Source organism: Spermophilus citellus (genome assembly GCF_964194105.1).
Source record: "Spermophilus citellus genome assembly, chromosome: 3".
Lineage (NCBI taxonomy): Eukaryota > Metazoa > Chordata > Mammalia > Rodentia > Sciuridae > Spermophilus > Spermophilus citellus.
In genome coordinates, this window is record NC_138184.1 from 110,706,209 (window position 1) to 110,719,787 (window position 13,579).

At 49.4% G+C, this 13,579-nt stretch overlaps 1 protein-coding gene across 1 annotated transcript; it reads right to left on the minus strand.

Annotated features, from left to right (window-relative positions):
- Positions 1–5,971: 5,971 nt before the first annotated feature.
- SLC35E4 (solute carrier family 35 member E4) lies at positions 5,972–13,024 on the minus strand. The gene is made up of 2 exons (XM_081287322.1): positions 11,679–13,024; positions 5,972–6,954 (listed from the first exon to the last, which is right to left on the minus strand). The coding sequence occupies exons 1-2, from the start codon at positions 12,295–12,297 to the stop codon at positions 6,521–6,523; spliced, it is 1,053 nt and encodes a 350-aa protein (XP_081143448.1). The 5' UTR covers positions 12,298–13,024; the 3' UTR covers positions 5,972–6,520.
- Between the last annotated feature and the right edge of the window lie 555 nt (positions 13,025–13,579).

Below are 13,579 nucleotides of genomic sequence, written 5' to 3' on the forward strand. Positions count from 1 at the left end.
AACTGTGGGCAGCCTGTATTAAACAGGTTTGACCTGTGCAATAAGATATTAGGGAATCTAATGAGGACAAAGTGTGACCATTGTGATTGAATTAAAAAGGACACTGTAGCTCCTTGCTCTCTTGAATCACTCTGGTGGAAGATAGCTACCATGCCAAGAGCCATAGAGAGAGGCCCACAAGGCAAGGAACTGAGGCCTCCAGTTAACAGCCATGTGAATGACCCATCTTGAAAGCAGAACCTCAGCCTTTGTCAAACCTTTGGAAGACTGCAACTTTGGCCAACATTTTGACTATAACTTCACGAAATACTCTGAGCCAAAATCCACCTCACTAAGCCACTCCCAAATTCCTGACCTTCTGAAACTGGGAGATAATACATATTTTGTTGCCTTAAGCCATTATTCTTGGGAATAATTTTGATTTTAAAACCTTAATTGGTTGTTTGATTCTAGAAAAGTCTACCCTTCATTCAATGTTCAGGAGGCTGAAGCAGGATACAAGTTCAAGCTCAGCCAGGGCAACTTGGTGAGACTGTCTCAAAAAATTAAAAAAAAAAAAAAAGGGAGTTGGGTATGTAGCTCAGTGATAGGATATCCTCAGTATTCAGCAAAACAAACAATCAAAAAGTAAAATAAGTGTTCTTATGGATGGAGCAGAAAGTCTTATGAACAGAGAAAGACTAAATAAAGCAGAAACAAAGAACAAAAAGCTGATTGGTAGCTGGGCACGGTGGTTCACACCTGTAATCCCAGCAGCTCGGGAGACTGAGGCAGGAGGATGGCGAGTTCAAAGCCAGCCTGGATAATTTACTGAGGCTCTAAGCAACTCAGTGAGACCCTGTCTCTAAATTAAAAAAAAAAAAAAAGAAAAAGAAAAGGGCTGGGGATGAGGCTCAGTGGTTGAGTGCCCCTGAGTTCAATCCATGGTACCAAAAAAGAAAATAGCTGATTAATCATGTCACTTTCTTTGTAAGATGCAGGCAGGGAGAACAGAACACTAGAAGAATAACTGGTTAATATCAGATTACTTTAGGTTACTTTCTGTAGAATTAAAAGATTAAAGCTCAGGAACTTCATTGTCATGCCAGTTGAAACCAGCCTGTTGGGGAATTTTGGTTGTTTTTCCTTATCTCCTGATTTCTGATTAAGGTCAGATAACAACCAGTTTCAGTTTAGTGATGCAGAACGTGAGCATAGGTGACTCCATTTTAATGTTTAGACTGGTGTATTAGGCTCTACTGCAGAATCTTAGTCCAAAATAATGGCCTCCTTTAATGTTTTAAAAAATTATTATCCTAAATCAATACAACTTATAGCTGCTCTGTCCCCAGTGCTGTCTCTGTTATCATCCGCTCACCTGGACCACCACAACAGGTTTTCCCTAGTCTCCCTGACCCTTGGCTCAAGCCTCTAATTTTTCCTCCACATAGGGTCCAGAGGAAATTGAAGATTCTTTTTTTTTTTTTTCAAGAAATATATACTGAGGACCATGGCTCTTTTCTATTTAAAACCTTCCATGGCTCCCTGTGAAGTGGCCCTCAGTTAAGTATTTTGTATTATTTCCAGAAAGCATTTGCAACTGAGCAGAAACAGTGAGATGGTAGAATTTCTGGGATCCCTGGGATTATTTGAGGGGCAAATAAGGGAGTAAGAAGAGTCCTCATTTGCCCTAGCCTCCTAGAATGACAATCCAAGGGCCACCAGGGGAGGGCAGGAAGGGCACCCTGGCAGCTGGGACTGAGACAAGGCTTTGTTCCCAAGTTCACAATGGCAGGATGCCCAGAAAAGCCTCAGCTTCCCTGGCTTCCTCCAAGGCGGGGCCAGGGGGGAGGCTGGGACATCCACACCACTCTGCCCAGGCAGGAGCATGCTCTTGGGGCTCTCAGTATGCAATGGAAGGCAAAGAGGTAGGAGAGATGGCCCAAGGAGCTTTTTGGAGGAACTGGTAAGCATCTGCCTTGAGTGAGTTTAATTGAGGACCTGTTGTGTTTTAGGCATTATTGCTAAGCCCTTTCTGAAGCTGATTGGGGTTAGGTTTTACTGCTATTGCCGCTTCACACAGAGACACAAGAAGGGAAGGTGCTTGCCTGTCACATAGTTCCACATTCCCAGCTCCAGGATTTGAACCCAAGTCTGACTTCAGAACTTTTACTAGTACAGTAGTCCCCATCTCTTATCTACAATTTCACTTTCTATTATTTCTGTTATTCACTGTAAAGAGAGCAGTCTGAAAATATTAAATGGAAAATTCCAGAAATAAACAGTTTGTAAGTTTTAAATTGTATTCTGTTCTGAGTAGCACGATGAAATCTCACATTGTCCAACTTCTACTTGCCTAGATGTAAATCATCCCTTTGCCCAATGTTTCCTCTCAGTATATGCTATTCACTTGTTATCCACTTAGTAGGTGTTTTCTTAATCATGGTTATCAGATCAACTGGGATGTCATAATGCTTGTATTCAAATAACCCTTATTTTACTTAATGGATACCTCCAGAGCACAAGAATAGTGATGCTGGCAATTTGGATGTGACAGAGATAATGTGTAAAGTGTTTTCTGTAAGTGAAAAGAATGTTCTCAATGAGGAAAGAAAAAAAAATCATATACTGAGATTACTAAAATCTATTGTAAGAATGAAACTTCTATCTAAAATTGTGAAGGGGATCGCTTCTCGGCCTTTTGGCTAAGATCAAGTGTAAAATTGTGAAGGGAAAAAATGCAAGTTTTGCTGTCACACCTCAAATTGCAAAAGTTACAGCTGCAGTGTGTGATTGCGTGCTTAGTTAAGATAGAAAAGGTACTTAATTTATGTATGTATAGAAAAACATGGCTACATATGATTAAGTTACCATCTGCAGTTTTAGTCACCCATGGGGGCTCTTGAAACACATCTCCCTTGGATAAGGGGGGATTCCACCACCCAGTCCCTGCCATACCCTGTGCTGATGGCTGGGGAGAGAGCAGCAGGTCACCTTGAAACCTGATCTGGTGAAGAAGAGAGAAATTGATCTAGCTCAGAGGATGGGATATAATTGGGTCCCTACCTGGAGTGGTGTAAGGAGTTGGAGTGCCATTGAGCTGGAGCTTCAAACTCAATTTGGCATGGTATAGGGCAGGGGTTCAAGGAGAGAAGAGCTTCAGGGCGGTGACATCTCTTATCCTGAGAAAGCTTTCTAGCAGGGACTAGATGCAAAGATGGAGACTCAGAGAGGTGAAGCCACTTGCCAGAGGCAACAGAAACTAGTGAAAGACAAAGCCTTAAAGTACAATGACCTTCACTGGGACTCTCCCCATTGGTCTCCCTGTGTTAACTCCCAACAACACTATGAGGCCAGAAGAGGCCAGTCTGAAATCATGCCATGAGTAGCAAAGGCCCGAACTGAAACCCAGGCTTTCTGACTCAGTCCAGTCTCTGTGCCCACTGCTTGGGAGGAGTGATGGGAAGGCACTGGCTGTGGCCTTGTTGGGGCGAAACTTAGATACCTGATGGTCCTGAATCTGATGATGAACTAGTTTCCAAGTCAAGCTCATATCTAATTACTCCCCATAACCATCAGGGTTTGATGTGACGGGGAGCTCACTTACTAGCCAAGCATCCCACCAAGCCCAGGACCCTGAGTGAGGGTGGTGCAGGGATGTTCCTGCTATGGCAATGGGACCTCTCAAGTGTGGAAGGGTCCTGAGTCTCTGAGGAGGCTCAGCCCAACCAAAGCCATCCTCCTTTGTTCTGCCTGGCCAAGCCTGAGAGTAGAGTTCAGAAGTGCCCAAGCTACATGAGGGTTGGGCTGTGCCAGTGGCATCTCTGAGTCACAGGGAGGGTGGGTGGCGGGTGACTCAACTAGGTCCATTTCCCCTCCTGCAAAGCCAGCCTGGGTGGAGTCAGGGGCCAGGAACCCCTGTGCCTCTATTCCTAGTCCCTCACCACCTGGCCACTACCCAGCCTTAGATTGACCCTTCACACAGCCCCACCTAGCACTGACTGGCACAGTGGTCCTTTAGGAATTCTGATTACATAAAGAAATGAGTGATTCCTCCCTGAACCTCAGTCCTCCTAGATCCCAGCTGCAGCCTGTTTTAGCTCCCCATCCTCAACCAAGAAGAGACATTTTCCAGATGGGTCTGGAACCTTAGAAATGGGGAGGTGACTACCCAAGATAGGGATAGAGACAGCTGGCACCATCAATTTCTTTCTCATCCCTGATGCTGCCCAATGGCAACTCATTAAAATCCTCCTCATTGGAATCAGCCCCGTTTTAGAGATATGTAACTGAGCCACAGAGAAGGGAGGGTACCTACCCAACATTCATAGTGAGGTGGGCAGAGCAGGATTCGGCCCCTGGACTGCCAGCTCTAGGCTGGATCCTTGTCATTTTTAACAGGTGATCCCTGAGGGGAGGTAGCTGGGTATAAGGAAGCACCAAGGAAAGACAGAGAGGTGATATGACAAGGCTGAGGGTGGGGGACAGCTGGTCACAGGAATCCAGGCTAGCTCTAGGGATAGAAACTCCTGCCCTAGTTTCTCTGCATGGGAGCTCTGCTCCTTTCAAGGCCCTGGGCTAACCTTGAGTGCTCCCTGCTGAGTGCTCCCACTTCCTCTATGGGGACACTCCAGTGCTTTACCCTGTTCCCCCGCAGCCCTGTGGCATGGCCCATTGTTAAGACCCTCTCCTAGCAGTCTTCCTTTTGGGGCTTCTCTCTCTCCCTTTGAGACAAAGGGGTCTTACTATGTTGCCCAGGTTGATCTCAAGACTCCTGGGCTCAAGTGATCCTCTTGTTTAAGCCTGTAAAACCTGTCACTACAGGCACAGGCCACCATGCTTTTGTGTGTGTGTGTGTGTGTGTGTGTGAGAGAGAGAGAGAGAGAGAGCGCACGTGCTGATAGAACCCAGAACAGTTTGGTAAGTGCTCCATCACTGAGCCACCCACCTCCAAACCCTAACCCCTAGGTTTCTCTCCCCCCCCCTTTTTTTTTTTTGCATTGCTAGCAATTAAACCAGGGTACTCTACCACTGAACTACACCTCCAGCCCATTTTATTTTTTATTTTGAGACAGGGTCTTGTTAAATTGCCCAGGTCAGCCTCAAACTTGCAATCCTCTTGTCTCAGCTTCTCTGTGCATGTGCCATGACTCCAAGCTTCTGGTCTTTAAAGGCAAGGTAGGCTGGCACAGTGGTGCATGCCTATAATCCCAGTGACTCAGGAGGTTGAAGCAGGAGGATCACAAGTTCAAGGCTGGCCTCAACAACTTAGCTAGGCCCTAAGCAACTTAGTAAGACACTGTCTCAAAAATAAAAAAATAAAAAAGGCCTGGGGATGTGGCTCAGTGCTTAAGAGCCATTGAGTTCAATCTCTGGTACAAAAATGAACTACAACAACAACTAAGGATGTAGTTCAGTGGCAAACACCCCTGGGTCAATACCGAAAAAATAAGGGAGATGTGCATGTTTGGACCTTTCCCCCTTGGCAAGGGTATAGCAGAAAGAAGGAAGGAGCGTAGGAGGGTACCAGACAGAGGGAACAGCATGGGCAAAGGCTCTGGCAAGGGTGTATCTGGCATTGTGTGAACCTGAAGGAAGTTACTGAGCCTGGAAGGCGGAGTCCAAGGGAAAGAGAAGTGAGACAGGAGCCTGATGAAGCCACAGGAGCCAGATCCCAAGAGCTGTGTGTGGTCTGGGGTAGGAAGTTCTGACCGTATCATTAGAGCAGTATGAAGCCACAGAGCATGTGTGTTTTTGAAAAGTTCCTTCCAGGTGAAGGGGCCCTGGGAGAGGGGACAGGAAAGAACAGGGAGGAGGCCAATGCCACTGTCCAAAAAATGGATAATAGTGGCCTGGCTAATGGAGGGATTATAGAAAACAGGGCTAGGCTGGCGGCTTGAACAGGCTATGATAGGTCAGAGACAATGTCCTAGTTTCAGCATCGGTGGCCCACTGCTCTCCCTTTATTCCCTTGGCTGTACCCACAAAGAATGACACAGGATCCAAGCAAAAATAGTTTATTTGAGGATGGAAGACCCAAAAATGGGAGAACCAAGAATGAGGCTGTAGCAGCTGCCTGGAGTTGGCATAGACTATCCCAAGTCCTTGAGGGTTCTAGCAGTGGAGAGCCCTTTCTTGGAACCCCACACTGCTTACCCCAGTGGAGGAAGAATTGTGCAATTGTTGAGAATCGTTGTCATCATAACACGCTGAGATTTTTCAAAGTTTGCCCAGAAATTTCAGTGTAACAGTTGATACAGTTTTACTAATCATAAAAATTAGTCCAACAGGTGCAGTGACTATGCCAGGCTTTGATCCACCATCCCGCGGTGGATGGGGTCTGTGACAGGGTAAGATAGGCAGGGACAAGAGGTAGATCTCTCTGGAAGTCACCATTCCAGCTTTTAGGGAGTCCTTCCAGAAGGTGCTTCTCCTTCCCTTGGCCTGGTGGCTGCCTGCTTTCCACTTTTCCCATGGCCATTGGCCAAGGTTGATTCAGGATGCGGCTGTCCTGGGTGTGGTTCATGAGTTCCCCCAGATCTCAAAGACCTTTGCCAGGCTTCTCTCTTTGCCACAGCCCCCGGCGGGCAGCCCACGAGGCCACAAACTCGCAGTTGTGGTAAAGGAACATTCCTGAAAGGGTAAGCGCAATGCCCACATAGCTCAGGGTGCTGAGGTGGCTGCCAAACAGGAGGTGGGACAGGATGAGGTTGCCCACGACGGTGAGGTTGCCCAGCACATGGACGGTGAGAGCGGAGGTGAGGGCCAGCAAAGAAAAGCTGGCGAGGTTGTAGACCACAGACAGGAGGCAGCTGAGCAGGACACAGGCCCAGAGGCGGGAATCTGTAGGAAAGGGTGGTGGGGCCACACCAGCCTCCAGCACCAGTGCTGCACCCGCCAGCAGGCAGAAGCTGGGCAGGGAGGTTGCATACAGGAGAGTCACTGCATCTAGCCTTTCCTCCTGCAGCAGGGCACCTGCAACCAAGACAGTGACCATCAGGACCCAGTGCAGTGCAGAGACAAGCCCCACTGAGCCAACCCAATGTGGCCTTCACAGCTGATCTCAGGAAACCTGCCTTGACCATTCATGCAGGGTTAATGACTCTTGCTCTGAACTATGACCGTCAATCAGGAGAGTCAGACCACCTGGGTTTGTGTCCTATGTCCACTCCTGACTAGCTGTGACCTGGGCTCAGTAAACCTGTTTCCTCACTTGGAAAATTGGGTAAATAGTAAAATATACCTTTATTTTTTTTTTGGGGGGGGGGGGTAGTAGTGGGAATTGAACCCAGGGCCTCACACATGCTAGGCAAGTGCTCTATCACTGAGCTATAGCCCCAGGGTGGCCTGTTTTCCTCCCTCGCTCGCTCGCTCCCTCCCTCCATTCCTTCCCACCCTCCCTCCCTCTTTTCCTATGACAGGGATTGAACTCAGGGCACTTAACCACTGAGCCACTTTATTTAGAGACAGGGTCTCCCTGAGTTGCTTATGTCCTCGATAAATTCCTGAGGCTGGCCTTAAACTTGTGATCTTGTCAGCTTCCCAAGTAGCTGAAATCAGGTTGTGTGCTACACACCAGCTAAAAGGATAACGTAAAGTTTTAATAAGTAAGCATTCAGTAAATATTTTAAAAAGATTTTATAAAAGACTTATCTACTTCAAACTACTTCCCACAGGGTGAAACTAATGTACCTGGAACAACCAAGTGTCAATGAACACGAAAAGTGGCTCCAAAAAAATAAAAAATAAAAAATAAATCAAACTCTTCAGGGGCTCCCTAGGCCTGGAGGGAACTGTCTTCAGTTCTTAACCCATCTTTGAAGACCCTGTACTATCTGACCCACCTTTCTTAGCTCCAGCCCTTATCAGACCCACCAGGATCCCACACTGTAGCTCTGAACACCTAGCAATGGATGGGCCAGCAGAGGGTCCTGCCACTTATTAGCTACATGTCATAAAGGAGGAGAAGTCGGGGTTGGGAAGGAGGAGGAATTGGAGAAATAGGAGTGGAAAGGGGGAGTAGGGAAAAGAGGAAGAAGAGCAAGATAGATTTTTTAAATAAATGGTTTGAGTCAAAATGGTGGGTTCAGTCTTTGCTTCATGTATTTATGACCACTGGATGACAAGGGAACAAGAAAGTCATTGTTGGTTCTTGGCTCTTACCCACTGTTTATGACGATAATCAGTATTTTTTGCTACCAACATTAGGGTTTGTTGAGATGGATCCAGAACTAAGAGGAAACTTCTTTTTTTCCTTTTTAGTGGTATAGAGGACTGAGCCACATCCCCAGCCCTTTTTATTTTTTGAGATAGGGTCTTTCTATGTTATGCAGGATGGCCTCAAACTTGTGATCCTCCTGCCTCAACCTCCCAGGTAGTTGGGATTACAGGCGTGTGCCACCAAACCCAGCAAGAGGAAACCTTTTAAGAGGAGATGCTGCTACCTTGCACAAGTGTGTGACTGTGTGCTGGTATGTACCTGTGTCTACACATGCTTCCATCCAGCCAATTCACAAAGGAAGTAAGTGTTACTATCAGAGTCAGATACAGCCCAGGTGAAATGACAGTATATGCATGAGGACAGTGAGGTTTGGGGCCTTCTTCAAGTGTTTGTGGAGAGAAATGAGTAATTGATACAGGTCCCCTCCCAGGGTTTTCTGAGCCTCCGCACATTTTCTGACACGCACTTTCCAAACAGTCACATACTTGCTTACTCACTAAGGCTATGCTTAGAATAGGAAATTTTATTCCTTTCTTGATTTCATTCTGTTTTGACTTTGTTCTCCAGGCAACAGTCCCTCCAGCTCAAGCATTTCTAGAAACGAACAGATAATCAGAATGCCTCCTGCTTATTGGTTCCAAATTTAGCACCAACAGGAGCTGCCTCTGGCCTGTGTATTAAAGGGAAGGCTTTGGATTTTCAGGTGAATTTCACCCTTGCTGAATTTCACCCTTGCTGAATTTCACCCTCGGAGGCAGCGAGGTAGGAAAGTTCTAGCCTCTTCATCTAGCTCCTTGCACCTGTCCTGCATCCCACCCTGAAGGGCAGGGGAAGGGCAGTGATCCCCTGTCAGAGTCAAGTCACTCCCAAAATGTGAGTGTGTCATCCTGCCTCCTCAGTGACCCTTCCCCTGCTAGAAACCATCCATGTCAATTTTCTTCTTCGAAGGCATTTTTGTTTCATCTTCTGAGCACATCTGTGCTTGTGCCACATGCTGACATACCAACTGATCCTTCTCCAAACTCTGCTTTCTACTTTTTGTCCTATTCCCTTTTTGACCCTACGCTAGCTGTATAATCACCCTCTCTTTATGTCTTAAGTCTCCATATGTGGCATGGGGAGGTAACAACACCCCTCTTACAAGGGATGAGGTGTTCAGCACAGGGCCTGATGCCCAGTGTAACTGCTAACCCCAGCAGCTGACATGATCCCCCATACCCTGGCATGGCCTTTTCCCATTCCCAGAATTCCCTTTCCAGCTCTGTCCCTATGAAGAGCTGAACATGGTGTGGCACCTAGTGTTGGACATTATCATAATTATGTTGTTGTCATTATCATAGCTACACACTTCCTCCCCTAGGCAGGTGTGCTCAGGAAGAAGCACCTCTTCCTACCACACATGTGCCCACCTTGGCTATAGAACATCTCTCCTGAAAAGAGATTGTCTTCCAGGTCATACAAGAGCTCAAAGAACAGTGATGGAGTCAGGTTGCTCTGTGACACAGGTGGGTAGAGCTGAGAATAAGTTCAGCAGGCTAGCACCCCACTTCCCAGCCTTTCTATAGGTAGGAGAGTGGTATCATCCCACTTCCCCTATAGCTTCCCTAGGCTTCCAACTGGTCCAGATAGGAGGAAAGCTAGGGTTCTGCCCATTGCTGACTGGGCTCTCCCTTCCTGGACACTTATCTTCTGGTCCTATGGCATCTGCTCTCAGTAAGGGAGTTGTCATCAGCCTAGTCTGAATCTGGCCCTGACACCTCTGGCAAAAGAAACCTCTTCCTTTTCAAAACCTATCTCAGTCCCTGGATCCAGTCTGTTCCTTCCATCTTAGCTGGGCTCCCATCTCTATTAGTGGGCCTCCAGCCTCCTAAGCTTCATCCTTAGCACCTTGAACTAGGCAGCCTCACCAGCTTACCAACTGGGCTGTCAGAGCCACTTCAATAAGTCCATCATTTAAGAAGTGTCTTCCCCATGACCACGTCCAGGCCAGATGTTGGGGGCACAGAAATTCCCCAAAGCTTGTCTAATGGGAAGCAGATAGATTATCAATGGCTCTGAATGCCCCAGGATGGGGAAAGCAGAGAACACTGTGGGAACCCTAAGTAAACATCCAACTCATCAGGATGTCAGGGAATTGAAGCTTAGGAGGGAAGGAAGGAGCTAGCACAAGCTAAGAAGGGAACTGATGCAAGACACATGCCATTCCATGCCTCCTTGCCCCAAGGCCTGGCTGTCCAAAGCCACTCTTGCAGATAGGAGTTGCCTGGGGCCCTGAGTGAGGAGTATAGCCTCAGCAGATTCTCAGTGGGCCTTGAGGCTAGGACCTTCCCAGCCTTGTGGCCCTGCCCAGGAGGGCCTCAGAGGGTCAGGTTTCCCAGAGCCAACTTATGCCCAAAACTTATGCCCAACTTCAGTACCCAGCTCGTGTAACCTGAGGGCAAAAATAGAACTGGGCTTTGGCCTTGCCTCAAGGCCTGGGAGAATGGGGACAGGACCTCTGGGTCCGGGCTCCAAAGATTCCAGGGCAGGGCTTAGCTCTGATTCAAACTGCCCCAGGCTTAGGTGTCCCCAACCCTAATCCACCAACCCTGGAAACTACCCTCTAACACTCCTCTACCCCTACCACAGCCATTCTCTTTCCCAGGCCTGAGTCTGGGTCTCTTTACAGGACCTCCAAACTGGGAGGGAGGGAGAATAAGAGGTGCATGGGACTCTATCAACTCTGACCCTCCTCCTCTGACCCAGAGAAGATCTAGACTTGCCCAAAGTTACCCAGAAAGTATGAGCAAAGACATGGCTGATAGCCAGAACTTCCTACCCAAGTGGGACACCTAAGGGAGGCCAGGGTACAAATTAGGTAGGGGCTATGTTTAGGAAATGTGTGACCCTGGGTCACATAAACTTCTTTGTGTCTCAGTCCTACCACTTGTAAAATGGGGATGAAGGCAGTAGTTGCTATGATAACTGAGGGTTAACACCTAGCACCAGGTCTATAACACAGCTCCCACAAAACATCAGCATTTCCTAGACTTGTTCAAACCCTGTCTTCCAAATTCCAGCTCAAGACCTGCCATCTTTTTCTTTCTCTCCCTGTTCCACACTTTTTGGTCTCTTTCTGGTCAGCTGACTGTCACCTGACTCCCTCAGCATGGATTCTGGGTTCAAATCTTACCTCTGCTGCTCACTGACATATCATGGTCCATTGCAAGGTCTCTATTAAACAGAGACAATATGGTACCTGCCTTGATGGGGCAGTGTGGGGATTCAGAGAGACAAAAGATTTAATGAGCCATGTAAGACATATCATTGGCAATTATTACTGAATATTAGCTAAGCCTCCAGAGCCTGAAACTCACTTAGCTTTTGTTCCTCTCTGAGCCTCAGTTTCCTCATCTATAAAATGGGATAACGGTCACAGCCTTCACAGGGACATCCAGACCACACCCACCCTAATTCCCACTTCCCCATATGAACTTACTCTGCTGAACAGACTTGAGACCTCGGAGGCAGGTGGCTGCCAGCAAGAAGCCACAGCCAGCAGGGGGTGCCCAGAACTCTCCAGCCAGGCTGCAGGCTGCCCCCAGGCAGAGTGGACCCATGGCAGCAAACTGTAGTGGATGGTGGCGACGTCCCAGCAGCAGCGCAGACAGGGCCATTGTGAACAGTGGTGTGGTGGTAGTAGCCAGCTGAGCCAGGTCCAAGGGCACAGTGCTCAGACCCACATTGCCACAGGCCATGGATGTGCCAAAGGTGAGGCTGAGCAGCAGCACTCGTAGGCGGGTGCTCCCAGGCATCCCGCGTCGTGCCCCCCAGTGGCATGCTAGTGCTGCCGCCAGCATGTGCAGCGCTGAGAGCAACAGGGGCCGCCCGAAGCCATGCACTGTGAAAATCCACTTGTTGAGGCTTGACATGCTAGCTCCTGCCAGCAGCCACACCAATCCTGCCACAGCCACCCGGACCCGGCCAGGTTGCCGGAGGACCTGGGGGCTGCCAGGGGGCCACTCAGGGGATCCAGCCACTCGAGCACTTCCAGTCACTTCCACTGCTTCCGCTGAGGTCATCCTGCCTTCATGTTGTTCCAATGGGCAGCGGCACATTCGCACCAGTGGAGATGGGGCAGGAGGCAGGCTCCCCAGTGAGCAGCTCAGGTCCACCAGAGATCCTCACTTTGAGTCAGGCCAGACTCTGGTTCCTTGTACCCTGTGCCAGTCTCAAACAGGTGAGGGAACGGTTTCTGTGTGCCAGGTCCCCTGGGCCAGCCGAGGTCTGGAAGCTAGGCTATCTGTGTTCTGACTCAGATAAGGTAGAGTCTAGGTTGCGGCTGCTGGGATGCCAAGCGTGAGCCTGGTCTCAGAGCTCCGCGCACTTCTGCCCGGTGCTGGATGAAGTCTCCACTCTCCTCCCTGCACCGAGTCTACGGTATGCTCTTAGATGGAATCCTCTCCTTTTCTCCTCTTCAGTGCCTAGGCCTTTTAGGGACTCCCAGACCTCCTGCGCGCTCCGGCTGTGACCAGGCCTGTCAGGGGCAATCCTGGCTCCGCACCGTGTGGTACCCGGAGGTGGTCGCGCCTCGCTACCTCCGATAATTCCCGGGATGAGCGTTGACACACCAACCTGCGCTCCGACCGGTGCCAGGCGGGGATCTCGGCTTGATTCCAACAGGGCCGGTGCTACAGCTCGGAATCGGACTCGGACTCGGAGCTGCGCCGGCTGCGGCTGGGGCTGCGGCTGGGGCTCCAGGAGAGCCTCCCGCCCGGCTCCAGTCCCGCCCAGCCAGTTGGGCGCGGCCCCGCGTCCTTGGCCCCGCCTCCTCCACCACCTCCTCCGCCCGCGCCCCACCCGGAAAGTTGGGCCTCGCCCCAGGCATCACCCCGGGTCAGGCCCCGCCTCTGGAGCTCGGATGTGTGTGTCTTGCCCCGCCCTCACGCCTAGGCTCCCAATCCACCGGTGATCGGCTTGGCAGGCCCGCTTCAGCTCCTCCTCCTCCTCCCACCTCTGTCTGCTCATCTGTGGGTTAGAGTCCCCCTAGTTGGAGTCTTATCTGCTCCGCCACCAGTGGGGATCAGGACCCTCTCCATCTAGCTCCAAGGAGAGTCCCCCATAAAGACCAACACGTAGTGCTGGATATACCTGGTATTCCCCAGAGCTTCCCAAGCTGTCGTAAAGGAGTGGGATATTGAAGAGGGACACACAGGCCCTATTCCAGGACCATTCTCATACCTACATCATTCCTGCCCATAATTATCTTGTGGGGCCTTGACATCCAACAGGGCTAAGTCACAAGGTCCCCTAAGTCCACTCCCTCACCCCTCCTATTCTCAATATACTCCCCCTTCTCCCAGCCCAGGGTGGTGCCCCCTCAGGCCACAGAGGAAAGCT